The 16786-nt window shown below is 38.8% G+C and overlaps 1 protein-coding gene across 1 annotated transcript in view; it reads right to left on the reverse strand.

The window, feature by feature from the left end:
• Positions 1-2057: 2057 nt before the first annotated feature.
• The window catches only part of MAN2A1 (mannosidase alpha class 2A member 1), a 158989-nt gene continuing 144260 nt past the window's right edge, over positions 2058-16786 (reverse strand). The window contains exons 20-22 of the mRNA XM_079799328.1: positions 15985-16179; positions 6633-6743; positions 2058-4788 (exon numbers count right to left, since the gene is read on the reverse strand). Coding sequence (XP_079655454.1) covers positions 4636-4788; positions 6633-6743; positions 15985-16179 — 459 coding nt within the window. The 3' untranslated portion in view covers positions 2058-4635. The remainder of the gene's footprint in view (positions 4789-6632; positions 6744-15984; positions 16180-16786) is intronic.

Consider the following 16786-nt stretch of genomic DNA (forward strand, 5'->3'; position numbering starts at 1 on the left):
GGTAGCAGAGGATTCAGGGTATAGAACTTATCACCAAGAGTTACTTAGGAAAGTTTAATAAGGAGATACTCTTGAAACGGGCCAGTGAATCCTCGGGATCTTGCTAAAATGTAGGTTATGAACAGCTGTCTGGTGTGGGGCCTCAGGTTCTGACTTCCTAACAAGTTTCCAGGTAATGCCCTTGCTTCTGGCATGAGGACCAGCCCAACTAGCAAGATTCCAACACAATGTGATTTTAACTTACATTTTTAGTTGTATTTCCTACTAGTTAGTATCTTATACATACTATGTACTCCAGACCAGTACTAATACTGCAGCCACATGTTGCTATTTAAACTATAATAAGATAATCCCCTAGTCGCACAAACCTCATTTCAAATGTTCAAGAGCCATCTGTGGCTGGTGGCTACCATCTTGGACAGCACGTGTATGAAGAACCTTGCCATTATGGGGATGTAAGGTTTCCTGGTCTTTTTACAGGGAATACACATATTGTCGGTATCTGCTAAAATCAAATGCATCTTCTAAAAGCTATTTCAAGTCCTCTTCGGTAGAACCTTCCCTGAAACTGAAACTGGGTATGCTTGCTTTCTTTAAATCTGTGCATTTAGTTTTTCTCTGCAATGTATTTCTACTGTATTTTTCCTGCCTAGCAGCCAAAGTATCTTAGTATTTAATTCCCTTTTTTCTGGTTGTAGAATCCCTTTTCTATTGGGGGAGGTGGTATGAGGGGAGGGCTATTTCTCACTCATTTTGTCCATGTGGTTTAGTTGAACCCAACTCTACCCTTAGCCAGTCAATTAGCATATAAGCCAGATGACAGCCAGAGACATCAATCCCAGGACATTTGCTGAAAAATTAGATAAAGGTGCTTTTCCCGCTGAGGTCACTAAGCTGGCTGGATGCAAATATGGGTCGCTGGTGGCCATCCTGCCATCAAATATGCAGTCTTTGTCTGAGAATGAGAATAGCTCAGAGGGAAAGCAAAACCAAGAGAGCAAGACATGCCTGCATGACATCATCTCATACTTGGCTACAGCTGTATCTGAAGTGCTCTCTAGTTACCCTTGAACATTTGTTGCTGGGGACCATAAATTTCCTATTTGTGCCTGCGTAAGCCAGTGTATGCTGAAGGCGTCTCATCAGTTACAACCTCTTCAGGCTTCTGTACTCTGCTGCTTATGGCAGCAGCAGGGCCTTGCGTGATCTCCCTCCACTCCCCTCCAAGCCACCCCCTTAATAAGTCTCACAAACCCCATAGCTGGTTTCTTATCACAGGTTAGGCATTCGTGAACATATGCCCACCTATATTAAACTTTTTCTTTACTAGTTTTAATATTCAAATTATTTTGACATGTTGATAATCAAGTATTATGGAGCTGAAGGTAATTTTCATTGTCTGCTGATGCAAGTTGTATTACTATTTTTCAAGGTTTTTACAATTTGGCATATACAAATTGATTAATCTCAATATTATGTCACTCAAAACAAGTTGAAAGTTCCTAGTTAGCATGTCATGTATCATTTGCCTGGCTAATCCATACATACCACATCTTGGATACTTATCCTGCACTCCCCCCATCTCCTGGCTCTGAAAGAGCACCCCCAAAGCCACTAGGTGTGTGCTGTGTGCTGGTCAGGGCCAGTGGGCTGGCAGAGCGCCTCCAGATCCGTCTTCCAACCCACCTCGCCTTGTGGATCAGCTCACATGGACCCTCTCAGCTTCATGTCTTGGGTTACTCTCCTCTTCACCTTTGTCCTGGAGTATATGGACTCTTACCACAATCTGCTCCTCCTCATTGACTTAGGACCCATGGGCACCACGTTGTTCAAAAGGTTCCTAGATTCTAATCTCAAAGGTGATCCCACACCCAGATGTGAAACCCACCTCCATCCCATCTGCCACCTGCCCTTGAAAACTATCTTTTCTAACTAGAACTGGGCTAAAGAAGGAGCAATTCATTCACAAAGGCCCTCACTACTCCACCCTACCACTCAAAATGTCTTAATATATTTTGGATACAAAATAAGATTTAAGAACATTCTAGAGGGCCATGTACGTGATAAGATTTATCTTTTATTAGAGATCTTATATTACATGTTCCCAAAAAGATATAAAATCTTCCAAGAGAAAATATCAAAACTTATTGATTCCAAGGTAAGCAACATAAAATGAAAGCAAATATTTCCTTCCAGACAAAAGGATGTGAAAACATTTCGGCACAAGTACAACAAAGACATGGGAAGGTAATTACAATGTTTTACAACACACTTTACAGCATTTTATTTTAGCCAGCATTTGTAGAAAACAAGGATGCTGAGTTCTCAAACACTGCGGTTAAAGTCCCAAATTAAAATTTACAAAAAAAAAAAAAAAAAAAAGATAGGAGAAAGTAATGAACTACTCCGGTCAACTGAACATCTGTTACAACTGTAATAAAACCTAGGCACACAAATATGCCACCAAAATTACAACTGAAGTGTACAGTTTTTAGTATGTGCTGGAGACACTGATGAGATTTTCTTGATCACAGCCCAAAGCAAAAGCATCCCCTCTTCATTTCCCTGATAACTTTCTCATTAAAGAAAATTTCTGCTTTACCTGTGAGCAGTTAGTGGCAATACACACAGAATAAGACCCAACTGACATGGGACAGACCATCCTTAAACAACCAGAAGTGGCAAAACCACTGTTATTGCATCAAGATACGTTATTTCAACTGATCAGAATTCCCAGACCAATTAACCACAGAACACAGTGAACTCCCATAGGAAGATTTTACATTTAAGATGCAATGAAAATATTGATCTTATTCCTGGAACTTGCTTCTGACAATTCTAAGGTCTGTAGACGTCCACAAAAGGGAAGTTTTTGTTTCTTTTTAGTTGTCTATCCCCCCCAAACCAGGAAGGAAGCTTACAGTACATGTTTATTGCATGAAAACTACTCCTTTTTAATATCTTTATCACCACCAGTACTGTTTCCTTAATTATTAAAGGCGAAAGAAGCCTATGAATTTAACATAACAATAATCTTAGGAGCTGTATCTTGATGAAAAATCCAGATGATAATTAGACTACCTGGATGCAACAGAAATTAGGTTTTAATTTCTCTAAAAAGTTGTTGGAATAATAGGAGGTAAATGGAAGTTTAAGGTCAGACAATAATCTATTCATTAACACAAAGAGAACTTTCAGAAATGAACATACTCAATCCTTTTTATATTAAAACTGAATAGTCTAAATGTTGCTTTTATTTTAATGTCAACTTAACAATGATCCCAAATAAATTTTATAAAAAGTATTGTAGTGGCCCATGGGCTCAGAACTTCACTTGGAGGTTAGCGCACACATACCAAAGTGTGGAATTCAGTGAACAGACCTATTCTTGAATATGATAAGTCATGGGGAGCTACATATAATTGGGTTTCCAAACGAGGTCTATTTTAAAGCATTCTCTCTTCAATGTGGTTAACTCCTCTGAAGTGGAAACAGGGTGTGGACTTTGCACATTACAGAATCCTTGCTTCAAATTGCAGTCTCCTTGGCAGCAGCATATTTCAATTAACTATATTTTCCCCTTGTTTTGTTTTCTGAGATTTCAGTACATTCAAATAGTCAAAAATGTTTAGAGTAATATCACCAGAAATTTAATGAAACAGATCAGAATGTGGCCAGCATTGTCAGGCAAAAATTTTATAATTTATGTGTCATAGAAAGTACCCACGCTCTCTCCTGCCCCAACCTCCCCCCTTCCCTAAACGGTAATATGGACACTAAAAGATTTAACAAGACTTATACAAAAATAAGGCACATTTATTTTGATATGGTATTTTTAAAATAGAAAACCCCTTCTCAGAACATCTGTATTCAAATGAGCTGTGTAAAAAGACACCTTGTGGTACCTAAAATAGGTTATGGTACCTATGGAATTGCTTCTTCTATTTTAGTGACAATGTAATAAATTGCACCTATCCCACATTGTCAAGTAATGAAAATATGTCTCTTTTTCTACTACTGAATGATTCAAAATCGGATATTTCTGGAAATATTTTACAAAGGATAGGCAGGGAAGGGTTAAGTGGTACATTAGAAAAAGGTGTGAAAATCAACTACATTTACCATAAGGGTTGATGGATTGCACTTTTCCACATATTTCAACACAAGAACATTTTCTAATGCATATGAATGTTTACAACCATTTTGGCCATTAGCTATTTATTACCCACCAGCTTCTTATTCCACTTTGATAAAAGTGGGTATTTTTGTAAAATTATCAAAGGACCGGCAACATGAAGACTCGTAACAATCTCTTCACAACCCCCAACACAGATATAATTAGTTAGCATTTAACCTGAGATACAATCTGTTGAGAGGTTGTCTTTAGACATTTCTTTGTTTGTTGCATCAATTCATACAGATGGTAGTAGTTGATGAAAGAAACTTAAAAAACAAAACAAAAACCAAACTGGTTGTAGCATGGCTTTTTTTTTTTCTTATGTAATGGTTAAAAACAAAACACAGAATTCATGTTCTCACAGTAGCCAGAAGCTTAAATAATGTGCTTCTTATTGCACGTTAAATTAAGAAGTGTATATAAGCCAATGCTTCACAGTCCAAATTTGAAAGCCAGATTCACCTCAACTGGATTCGAAATGTGCTGATTTCCATGGGCCTCAAGTTGATCTCACTTATATTTCGGACGTCTGAAGGTGAATGCATCAAGGATAATGATGAAGGTACAAGATTTGCAACAGTAAACTTATTAAAAAGTTTCTGTATCAATATCTAAAAAGTAAATGATAAAATGTGCATATTTAGATCAACTTTGAAGAAAGATTAGCAACACAGCTCTATAATCAGTGAAAAATAATATGAGACTGAGTAAAACAGTTTATTTCAGAGTGAGAGGAAGGGGAAGAGGGATAGAGAGATAGAAACATCAATGATGAGAGAGAATCATTTATCGGTTGCCTCCTGCACACCCTTCACTAGGGACCTAGACTGAAACCCAGGCATGTGCCCTAACCAGGAATCGAACCAGTGACCTCTTGATTCATGGGTCAATGCTCAACCACTGAGCCACACCAGGCCAGGCTAAAACAATATGTTTGAAGTTCCCTTTAAGTACAATAATGAATAGGGGAGGGAGATTAAATATACCTCTGCAGGCTTGAACATACAGACCATCCCTGGGAGAAACACAGGAAAGTGGGAACCAGGAGAGGTCAACCTGGGCTGTACGCCTTTATTGTACAGCCTGAGAACTTACCATGTGAGGGGCCCCTTTTCAATAAAAACCAGGGACATCTATGGGCGAAGAAGCTTTAAAAACACCTAAAGTGGTTCTCAACCATTTTTCCTGTTCCAATAGAGCTGAGACAGGAGACGGGCCTGCCACAAGGAGGGCTCATCATGTCAATGAGTCCCATTTATAAGGTGGAGAGGTTGCATGAATATGTCTGGGTCCTACAGCTCCCATAAGACTCACAGCCTTAATGTTAGAATGCAAATGCTCATAACCAAGTTTACTCCTAACAACAATAATATAGGTAGAGTTACAAATATAATAAAGAGAAATAAAGTTATCAGTGCTTTCTTAGTACCAGCTTCACAAAGGGTGAGGTAAACGAAATGGAGAAAGAAGCTTATCTGCATAGATTTAGGTCCCCTACCGCATCTCTCTTCTTCTCACTATGTACATGCTAATTTGTAAGGTTTGGAACCAAATCTGTTGAGTCAGGTCTAGAGGGTATGTGTGAGGTTTTGGAGAAGAGCTGGTTTGGCTGAGCTGCTGGGTGGGGCAGACCTGTCTGTGTACTAGAACCATCCCAACTGTAAATCCCTCAGAGTTACAACCTGCTCAGAGAAACAAGCAGAAGACTGAAGTTTTGCTTTCTTCCAGGGAGAGGCTTGATGGAACTGTGAACAAGACTAACTTGAAGAGAAATAAAAAAATCCAGCAGTGGTCAGCCTGAGGATGTTTGGCCTTCACAGTGGGGACTTGCATGCCAATCTGGCTTCATCAGAAGATCTAGACCAGCATGTTTCCATGGGGAATCAACTGGTATGAGCTCAGGATAGTTGCCTTGGGGGCAGTGGCTGAATTCTCCCACTGGCTACACTCTCTTTGCTCCTTGTTGCTTTCCTATTGCTCCCCCAATTCACTTAAGTTATTATAAAACTTGTGTCGGCCACCACAGGACTTGGGTTTGCCATCCCTGAACTAGATCAGCGGTCGCCAACCTTTCAGACTCAAGGACCACCAGTGGTCCACAGATCACTGGTTGGTAACTGCTGAACTAGAGCATGCATGAGTATACCCAAGAAAGCGGAAAATATGGTGGTGAGGTAATCTAAAGATGTTTTGTAGGTAAAAAATGGAGAGCCTAAGAATCAATGAGAACATTCAAATATACACATGTTCCGGCTGTGCATTTTGATGTTGACAAGGAGAGGAGACTGAAGGTTGAGAAAGTGCTTTCTTAAGATGTGGAGACTTGAGCTAATTTGTAGCTGAAGGTAACAAATCAATGAAGAAGCAATGAAACATTATCTTATTGTCAGGATTATTGCAGAAAGTAAGGATTTGAAAGCACACTAACTTGACAAACAAAAACCTTTCAGCTCACCTTTCCCTGGGTAGTGGAACAAAGCAGCCCCGTGTCTCTGCTGGAGAAGCGGCAATCAAAGCCCTTCCTGTGGAGGATCAAGGCCGCCTCATCGGAATGCTTGCCGTCCACCTGCAAAGGAGCAGAGTGCCAACATGCCACCGTGATATTAAAACAAACACTGACACTACCGCACACTTCACCGCCTTTTTGTTAGCATCTCCAACCACAAAGGCTCATTTTATGTAGCAATGAAGCCAGGCAAGTGCATTTCACTTTAGGTTCCATGTGCACTGAGCCTGTCGGCCTCCCCCAAGGAGTCAGGTGGTATTATGTTCTTGGTTCCTTATTAAGTCATCTCATGCCTTTGTTTCCTCACAGTCCTTGAGGACTTTGGTTTCCTTTTGTGCACTTATTACATACGTTTTATCAGTTTTTCTTAAAGCAGTTAGCTTTTATTTATTTTTAACGTACACATCAGCTGAATAAAGTTCTTGATAAAATTTTTAATGTGTACCTGAATTTAGTCCTTATCTGGTCACTGAATGATGATGTAAACTCCATCTTAAAACTGAAACAGGCTTCATTACTTAATACTAATTTTTGCTAATTGCATTAAAACATCTTAAATCTTTAATGTATTGGTTTATTATTTTTATATAAGAGACACTTAAATTAGTTATGCTTATCACTTCCTAGGCCAACCACATTTATTAGGTTGCTGTATCATTTAAATTCACATTACAGAAGCTATTCTTTCTATGTAGGCAAAAGGAGAAATACGAAACATGACAAGTCAGCTACAGGGCTCAGTTACAGGCACACCTCATTTTATTGAGCTTTGCTTTTATTGTGCTTCGCAGATACTGTGTTTAACAAATTGAAGGTTTGTGGCTACCCTGTGTTGAGCAAGTCTATTGATGTCATTTTCCCGACAGCCTTTGCTCACTTCATGTCTCTGTTACATTTTGGTAATCCTCACAATATTTCAAACTTTTTTCTTGTGGTGATCTATGATCTTTGATGTCACTAGGGCAAGACCTTCCAACAACAGAAAGATTATGACTCACTGAAGGCTCAGATATCGGTTAGCAGTTTTTAGTGAAAAGTATTTTTCTAATTCAGCTTTGTACATTTTTTTAGACACAAGCTACTGCACATTTAATAGATTACAGTATAGTGTAAGCATAATTTTTGTATGCACTGGGAAACCAAAAATTTCATGTGATTTTCTTTATTGTGATATTCACTTTACTGTGGTGGCCTGCAACCAAACCAGCAATATCCCTGAAGTAAAATGTCTTGCATCCATTTAAATAATAATGCCATAAGTGGTTCAGGTCTTTGAATATTTTAAATTATACTTATCTTAATAAATTATATGTTTTCTTAAGTGGAAATGTATTTATGATAATAAACAAAATGAATTAAAACTCCTTTGAAAAATGAAGAAATATGCAGTGATTCAAATAGAGTTGTGGCTGCCTACCTCTGACACTATGATGAAAATGATCCCTTTTTTTCTTCTGTGGCCACAGATACACATATGCCCAAGTTCTTGATCATCCTCACTAGGGGATAAGATTTTTAATGTGCTATAGAGACATCTTTTCTGACTAGCTGCCAGCATTCCCACCACTGATTTGATTTTAATGTGCCTGAACAATTTAAAGCTGTCCTCACCTCAGATTCTTGGCTGGAATAACCTGTTTTATGACATTTCACACTGGTATTTTGCAGTGGTACTGCTAAGATTTTGTTTGAAGAGAGAGAAAAAAGTCACTTAAGGAATTCTGAGTCATTGCAGGACCACATAATACATATAGAAAGTTTAAATCACAGGATAAAGATTTCTAATAAAATTTCTATAAATTTCACACAGTCTCAAAATAGCATGAAAAAACATCATTTATAATAAATGTAAGAGCTGCAGGAGAATAACAAAGAGAACTCTGTCACATGCCAGTATGAAACCTTGGAGTAGTCACATCAGTTCCTCATCTCCAATAAAACGGAGCTCACGCATGTCTCCCTCCTTCACGGAGTCACAGTGTGGGTTAACCCATTAAAAAATATCATGTAGTCACACTGTGTGCGCCAGGAGAGAAAACAGATTTTAAAAGACCTGTTTTTACATTCATTAACATGTAAGTAATATCTGGACCTTGGAAAAGAAGAGAAGAGTGAGGGGAAGAAAATTCACAAATTTTTGAAACAGCGCAATGCACTGTGTTGGGTGAGCTACAAACTAAATGTCTTCATAAAATAGTTCTGATTACAACAGCAGCTGAATCCATCCTGGAAGGCTTGGATGATTGAGTTACACAGGGGAAAATCCATTACAGAACTTATTCAGGGGATAAACCAACATGAGGCTCCTAGACTAAGTGGGGCTTGTGAGCTTCTCCAGCAACGGGGTGGAGTTTGAGGGTAGGAGGTCTGCTTGCAGAATGAAGCTATCAGGCTTAGAGAAAGCTGGACCAGAGGCAAGTGTTGGTTCCACCATGAGTCAGTTATGACTGAGCATATATCATTTATCCTCTGAAATTCCAAGAACTAGTTAGCCTGGTGAAGAGTCCCTTTGAAGATCAAGGGACAACCACAGTGACAATAACAGGAACTGCTGCTGTGTCAGACTCTGCAGAAAGCTTTTCATGGATTATTTCATCTTACAACCTTTGAAGTAGTTGAGGTGGTAAACAAGTTTGCATTAAGATTTAAATGTACAGAAATATCCCTAATCACAAAGCATCCTCTCTATATTTAATAGTAATTATCTCTAATGACTCTACATTGGACCTTCATGATCTTTTCCCATATATAGATGGTGGGTGTTCCATTATTACTGAGTAAACAAGAGAAATAAGTCAGCATTCTCCCCAATGTACTCCACATTATCACTCCCTGTCTGGCCCCATGCAAGAGGCAGGATAAGGTTCTGGGTAGGGAACTGGAATCAGAGATGCAGAGCTGTGCCTCACAGCACCACCAACTACTGGCAGTGTGACCTCAAAAAGTTACCTACTATCTCCAGGTCCGTCAGTTTCCTCTCCTATAAGATGAGGTACAGTACTGCTACCTTCACAGCGCTGTGAGAGCTAAATAACATTCAAGTAAATACTCAGCATAATGCTTGGCATAGAGACAATTTTAGGTATGTTGTTTTGAAGAATCTGAGGAATTATTAATAAAATGTACAAGGAATACAAGTAAAATAGCATCAAGATTTACTTTGGCAATAAACTTCAGCTTTCTCTAATTTATAAAAAATATGCCAGCATTTTCACTTCATTATTAGTAACAATCACAACTGCTCATAACTATCACAATTAAGAACCTTCATTTGTCAAACATTTGGTGCTTCCTTGTGCCTGCTGCTGTTCTAAATGCTCTACAAACATCAACTCATTTAATCCTCAGAATGTCTCCAAGGTGGGTTCTATACTGCCACACTATGAATGAGAAAACTGAGACTCAGAGAATGAAATGACTTGCTCTATGTCACCCAGATGGCAAGTAGAGGAGGTGCACTCAAACCCAGGCAGTTTGACTCCAAAGTCTGTACTTCTAACAACTTCATTCTCCTGCCTCTACTCTAGCTGTGAATTGGTGCTCACAGATGCCAGCAAGGAGGGGGAACGGGAGAACCACCTTTAACATAACATAACAAAAGGCTTTAAACTAAAGGGGATCGCCCTCTGATTTGAGGCTGCTAACAGAGAGGATTTAATTAACAGACCCAGCAGAGATAAAACCATGATTTATCAAAACATATCAATTCAGAAAGTAAACTTTAGAAATTATAATTTCTAACCATCTTCAGCCTACCCATCCATCCATTCATCCTATTTTAAGCAGAATTTAAAGCCATTCTGAAAATTACACATGCATATTACAGTCTTGCACAAGAATACAGGCACATATTCCTCTACTGAAGTGGTAAGAGCTCAAAATGTGAGAGTTATGCTATTCCTGGCTCACACCAAAAGAAACTTAATTTGCTTATTAGTAACTCGAGGCCCAGTGCACGCATTTGTGCACTGGTGGGGTCTCTTGGCCTGGCCTGTGCCCTCTCGCAATCCGGTACCCCTTGGGGGATGTCAGATAGCTGGTTGCGGCCTGATTCCCACAGGCCCGATCCAGACAGGAGGGAGCCCAATCCTGTATGTTGAGCATCTATCCCCTGGTGGTCAGTGTGTGTCATAGAGACTGGTCGACCGGTCGTTCGGTCGCTCAGGCTTTTATATATATAGATGTGAGGTTCACAAATCAGTAAATTCCTGGAAACCACAGTAAATATATGTGTACACTTTTTTTCTGAGGATGAGAGGGGCTATAAATTTGACCTATTCTCCAGGAGGAATGTGACCCCACCCTCCTCACAGGATGTGTAAGGTGTGCATAGATTAAGGGATACCTAAACACCTGGTGAAAAAGTTTCTCCAACCTGCTCACATACTTTGAAAATGCCTAACAACACTCAAATTTCAGTGCATTCTGACAGCTGGAAAGGTTAGAAAACTGCACACTGTGTTATATGTCCTGAGACAGGAAATAACTAGTAGAAATTCATTTTCCAGGGTACTTATTAAAATGTCCAATAACAGTTATCCTGTTTTGATGAACAAGATAACATGACAGAAAGGGGAAGGTGAACGGTAGTTCTTAGATATGTACAACAAAGAGAATTTTCCCCTACAATTTTCACCTTTCCAGAAGCTAGGGAGATCAATAAAGCACCAATCAATGCTTATAAGAAAGGCAAAATAATAAAGTAAAAACTTACAACTGCCTCTTATAAGAAAGGGGTGGTGTAAATAAGTTAGGAGAGAAAATCTTATTCAATAGGTGGTGTTGATGTTGAAATGACCGGGTAACTATTTGCAAGAAACAGTTAAGCACAAATCAAAAGAAATTCCACAGAGAGCAAATTACACATGCATATGACAGTGTATATGTAGTTACAGATATAAATATATACACATATAAATAAAAGTATAGTTAAACATGGAAGCCATGGGAATAATCTGGAAAAACAACAGTGGAATCACATATTGTTCATGGCAGACTGGCCTGTGAAGCCTACCTCAACAGCTCAGCCATCTCTCTCTTGTCCCCAGGATGTCAGCTCCTGTAATTCTAGCCTACAGAACCCTGACCCATGATCCTTCCTGCCATGATGATCCTTCCTCCAGCATATTCTTGCCCAAGACTTCTTTCTCCCTTATCATTACCCTTTCCTGATGACATGGCTTTCCCATTCAGTGTACTTGAGTGGTGCTCCTGTTACCCAGTTTTCAAACTTTTACAGAAACTTTAATATTTGAAGCTCCTAATAGTGCAAGAAAAGGGGGTGACAAAAAGAAGAGAGTTCGAGGTAAGACCTACCAGATGAGAAGACTAACAGTTAAGTTCCTAGACAGTGGCTGGAACAGGCTGGGAGCACATATATAACTTAGAAAAGCAAGACAGGCTTATATAAAAACTCATTACCAATAACTTGGAGGAAAAGATATAGTAACTAAAGAGTCAAATACTACCTCTGTGGCAACATCCAGCATTCGGATTCAGACCGGGGGTGTGTCTGGATTCTAATACTTACTGAGGGGGTAGTTTTAGTTGAATCATTTAACCATCAATCATTTAATCTCTCTGGCCTTTAGTTTCCCAATGTGAGAGTTTTAAAGAATTACTAAGCCCTAGGATCTCTACCCCAGCCTAATTTTGTAGGGCAAATTTGTAAAAGTCTCTGTTTCTAAAATTTTCCTAGTGTGATCTGGACACAGCGACTCTGAGGATTGGTAATAGGAACTGAACCACCTCAATGGGTTAGCACACCTCCAGCCCCCACCACACCTCTCTGACTGTTGCTGGAGCCCATAACTTCTTTTTTCATGAGGAGTAAGGGAGACCAACTGAGGCGTAGAACTAAAGAACCTTGAGACAGTGGCCAAGGGAATGGGGAAGCAGGTATGTCCTTATCACCTTTCTGATGAAGGAGAGAAGGCAGGAACAGAGACATGCCCTTACTGATCCAAGGTGGTCCTCAGATGGATCTATCATGGAAATACTATGAGGTGATGGTAAAGAAAATGCTTACTCAGATACAAGCCATATAGACCTCTGGTCTTGCTTGGAACCCAACCTGTAGGCTGATCCTTCAACAATGTGGCTATGAACTGCGTGGGTCCACTTACACACAGATTTTGTTCAACTAAGCCACTCAATCTGACTGACTTGCACAGTCACACCCACATTGTTCAAGGATCAACTGACAGTTGGGAATCTGTGTATTTGGAAGGCGGATGTAAGTTACATGGGTATTTTCCACTGCATGGGTCAAGGTTGGCGCCCCTACCCCTGTGTTGTTTAAGGGTTAATTGTATTTGTATTTCAGTAGGAAAAATGCACTGCAATCTCCAAATGAACAATTCACTATTATATGTTTGGAGCTGACAGCACACAGAAACAGGAACACAATCCCAAATGTACAGGTCAGGTTTCTGAATTTATTAAGTCATTTGTGTTTTTCTTTTAGTATAACCACGGAATTACCCTTGACATATTTTAAGTACCAAGCTTTCTTCAAGTCAATACCTACCATCAGCTTCCTTCAATGATTATCTTCCTATTATCACAGTTTAGGGGACAGAGAACAAGTCTTTAAAGAAGTGAGAATGGACCAATCAATCCCTTCGGGTTACTAGAGAGCTTAACCAAACATTAGAAATTTGCACTAAGAGTCAAAGGTTAATATAAAAACTGGCAAGAATCAATATGATAATGCAAAATAGCCCCAAGTATTTAGCCCTGATCACGTACCAGCATAGTAGTTATCATTAGGCATTAATATTTTGGTCTTTATTTTTCTGGTTAAATATCTACATTGTTAAATTGCTTTCTAGTCCCTCTGCTAAAACTCTAGTTTCACCTGAGTTGGCATATCCTGTGGCATCATCAGGGTAACATCGTGTATGTTCACAAAGCACTTCTGTTTTCGAAGGCTTTCACAGCATTACTTCATTTGTTTCTCACAATGGCCCTGAAGCAGGCATATCTAACAGCAGCCTCATTTCATAAGTGGTAGCTGAGTCAACAGTCACTCAGCCAGCAGATAGTGAAGGTGGCACACTTGTCCAAAGGGAGGAAGAACAATGGGGAGCCACGTGGCTAGTGAGTGGAGGCCAGACTGTACAAGGCCTGAGGCTTAAGGTTTGACCCAATTTGGTGGGTAATGAGGTTTTCATTTGGGAAGTGATTAGATTTGTATGACAAGAAGGTAGCCAGCAGCAGGAAGAATGAAAGGAGCAGGTGACCACTATAAAGAGGTGATCTGGAAAACAAGGGCCAGCTTTGAACTGTAGAGGGTAATCCACTCACTCTAGTCAGCTGGAGCTGCTTCCAAATAACAATTGCTTTCAAAAGGCTTTGGGAATGGGTCATCTAGTGGTAAGAAAAAGTAGCCACCATGAGCCCTGGAAGTCCAGGGATCCTTCAGGCTGCTATGGTCCTCTACCACCTATGTTCAGAGCGGGCAACAAGGGGCCCTCCTCTCTATTATTTTGGTCCTTTAGCTCATGAAATAATAACAGGCTACCTCAGGGAAGCGAGCTGTCTCTGGTGTGTTCTTTCTATGAGTTGAAAAGTAGACCCACAAAAACTATAGCAGAATCCTAGAAAGAATACTCACAAGATTTGCTCATTCAACAAATTGTTACTGAGCCTCTACTATGTGCAGGTATTGTTCCAGGCAAGAGGAGACAATAAGGGATCAAAGAAAAGCACAGCTCTCATGGAGCCTCCATTATGATCACATCTTTGGCTTTCAGGCCTTCATTCTTGCTCTTAACTCTGGCTGGACCACTTTCCCCCCAAAATCCGCACTGAGTCTCTTATTCCCTGATATCCATATTTTTTCTCATTATCACCATTTCTGCAAGACTCTCTCCAACCACCCTACTCAAAATTGCATCACCTTCTTACACTTGCTATTCCTTGCTTTTTTTCCCTCCATAACACTTATTACAATCTAACATATTATATGTTTCTCTTATTTTTTCTTCTTTAATTATTTTTTTTCTTTTCCCATTAGAATCTAAACTCCAGTTGGCAGGGGATTTTGTCTTTTTTGTTCATGACAATATCTCTTATTCCTTTAGCAGTAACTGGCACCTGGCAGGCATGAAGTTAAGCCTACAAGTTCACTCAGGGATCAAACAGCCTGTGGCAGGCAGAGGCATGCATCCACTTGTATTCATTATTACAAACTATATGTGCTTTCCTATATAGTCAGGCATAAGTTCTTTATCTTGTGCATACAATTTTAAAAGCCATAACTATCCAAATTTGTAGGCATTTATCCTTACTATATTTGGTTTTAGTGGTTTGTTCTGAAACTAAACATTTTTCGCCTCTTAAGTTGTCTTCAAACATGAACATTCTCTTCTTTTCATATTCAGGCCATTACTATTTTCAGCTAAGTATATGTCAATTTACAATTATCAGCACAGCTCCACAAAACATAAAAGTGATGTCAAATGTCTAAGCTTTATTCTTTTCAAATGCAATTTCTGATTTTATTTCTCCATTTCTCCTAAATAATTGGTTTCTCAATGCAAAGGTTTGGGTTGCAATGATTTTCAGGAAAAAGATAGAAAAGTTAAAAAGCCTCTGATACAGAATTAATTAAACACTATGCTCTTTACTTCTCTAACTCCCCAGAAACACTGGCTAAGAATGAGAAATGAATGGAAAATGCCAGGAGAGCTGATCTTAACGCCTGGTTCTTCCACCTACAAATTATGTGACCTCAAGACAGCTTTAGCTTCCTATCCATAAAAAGCAGAAAAATATGTTATTCCTTGACCTACTCACCACAAAGAACTTTTCTGAGAATGGAATAAATTAGTATTGCAGTATGCTTCAAACTATAGAGCAGCAATTGTTAGCCCTTTTCATCTCATGGAACACATAAACTAATTACTAAAATTCTGCAGCATACCAAAAAATATATTTTTGCCGATCTGACAAAAAAAAATAGGCGTAATTTTGATTTTTTCACACTGTATGACTATTGTGTCGGTTGTTGTCAATTTTTTGACAATCTAAGAGACAAGAGGTCAATGTCCCTGACTAAATAGTTAGATATTGCATGTTTTAAAAAATTCTTGAGGCACACTGGTTGAAAATTGATGCTATAGAGCAATACCCAAATGCAAGGTATAATAATTTTGCCTAAAGGTGAAGCCCTCTTAATCATTTCTTGAAGCACAGTAAAACTTAAAGAGTATTTTTTCTTCTTCCCATCCCCTTATATCAGGTATATTACAAATGTTATACCTAATGTAAGATTTTGATAGATTTTGGGACATACCTTTGATTGTATTGTCCTCAGATTAACCAGATGAATGTCACAAGGCAGAGATGACAGTAGCGGGGAGAATTCACCCAGCAGCTGAAGGTTGGGCATGGGGCTCTTCTCTGTCATTGTAAAGACAGGGTGATTCAAGAAAGAAGAAGTTATGTGGCTAAGAAGGGAAGGATAACTGACTGCCTTCTTTTCTTCTTCCTATCAAGAAAAAAACCAAAAATATTCTTAAGAGTTACAAATTTGCAGTTTTCAAGTTGTTAACTGAATTATCTGATAGGATTTAAATAGAAAAGAAATATAAAAATACATAGATACTTTGATTTTATTAATAACAGTTATAGAAATGCATAGCAGATTACCAAGTTCAGTTCTAAGCAATATAAGAAAACGAACTGTCTACTTAACTCATATGTTAGAAATATATTTTTTCTGTTGCTTTAATACTAAAAACCCTGAAAACATTTTCCACAAACATTTTAGGACAGGTATAACGTTTTACAGAAACTCTTTCCCAACCTACTACAAAACTCTTAAAGTAAATGGACTGGGATGCTCATACATCTTACATGTCATCAAATGTTATCTCTTTTCCCTCAGGTTTACCCATCATATTCTCATGATTTCATTTGTACACTTAACTAGATCGAAAGTCATGTGTTGATCCAAAGCTATGTTTCACAAATGTTATCCAGTGATAGGACTTAAAAACTCTCAAAATAAATAAGGTTTTTAAATAACACAGGTGGCATATCTAGATCATGTTTTCTTTAAATTGGGTAAATCACTGTCAATTGCTTCACTCTAT

This window comes from Cnephaeus nilssonii (genome assembly GCF_951640355.1).
Source record: "Cnephaeus nilssonii genome assembly, chromosome: 2".
NCBI classification, from domain to species: Eukaryota; Metazoa; Chordata; class Mammalia; order Chiroptera; family Vespertilionidae; genus Cnephaeus; species Cnephaeus nilssonii.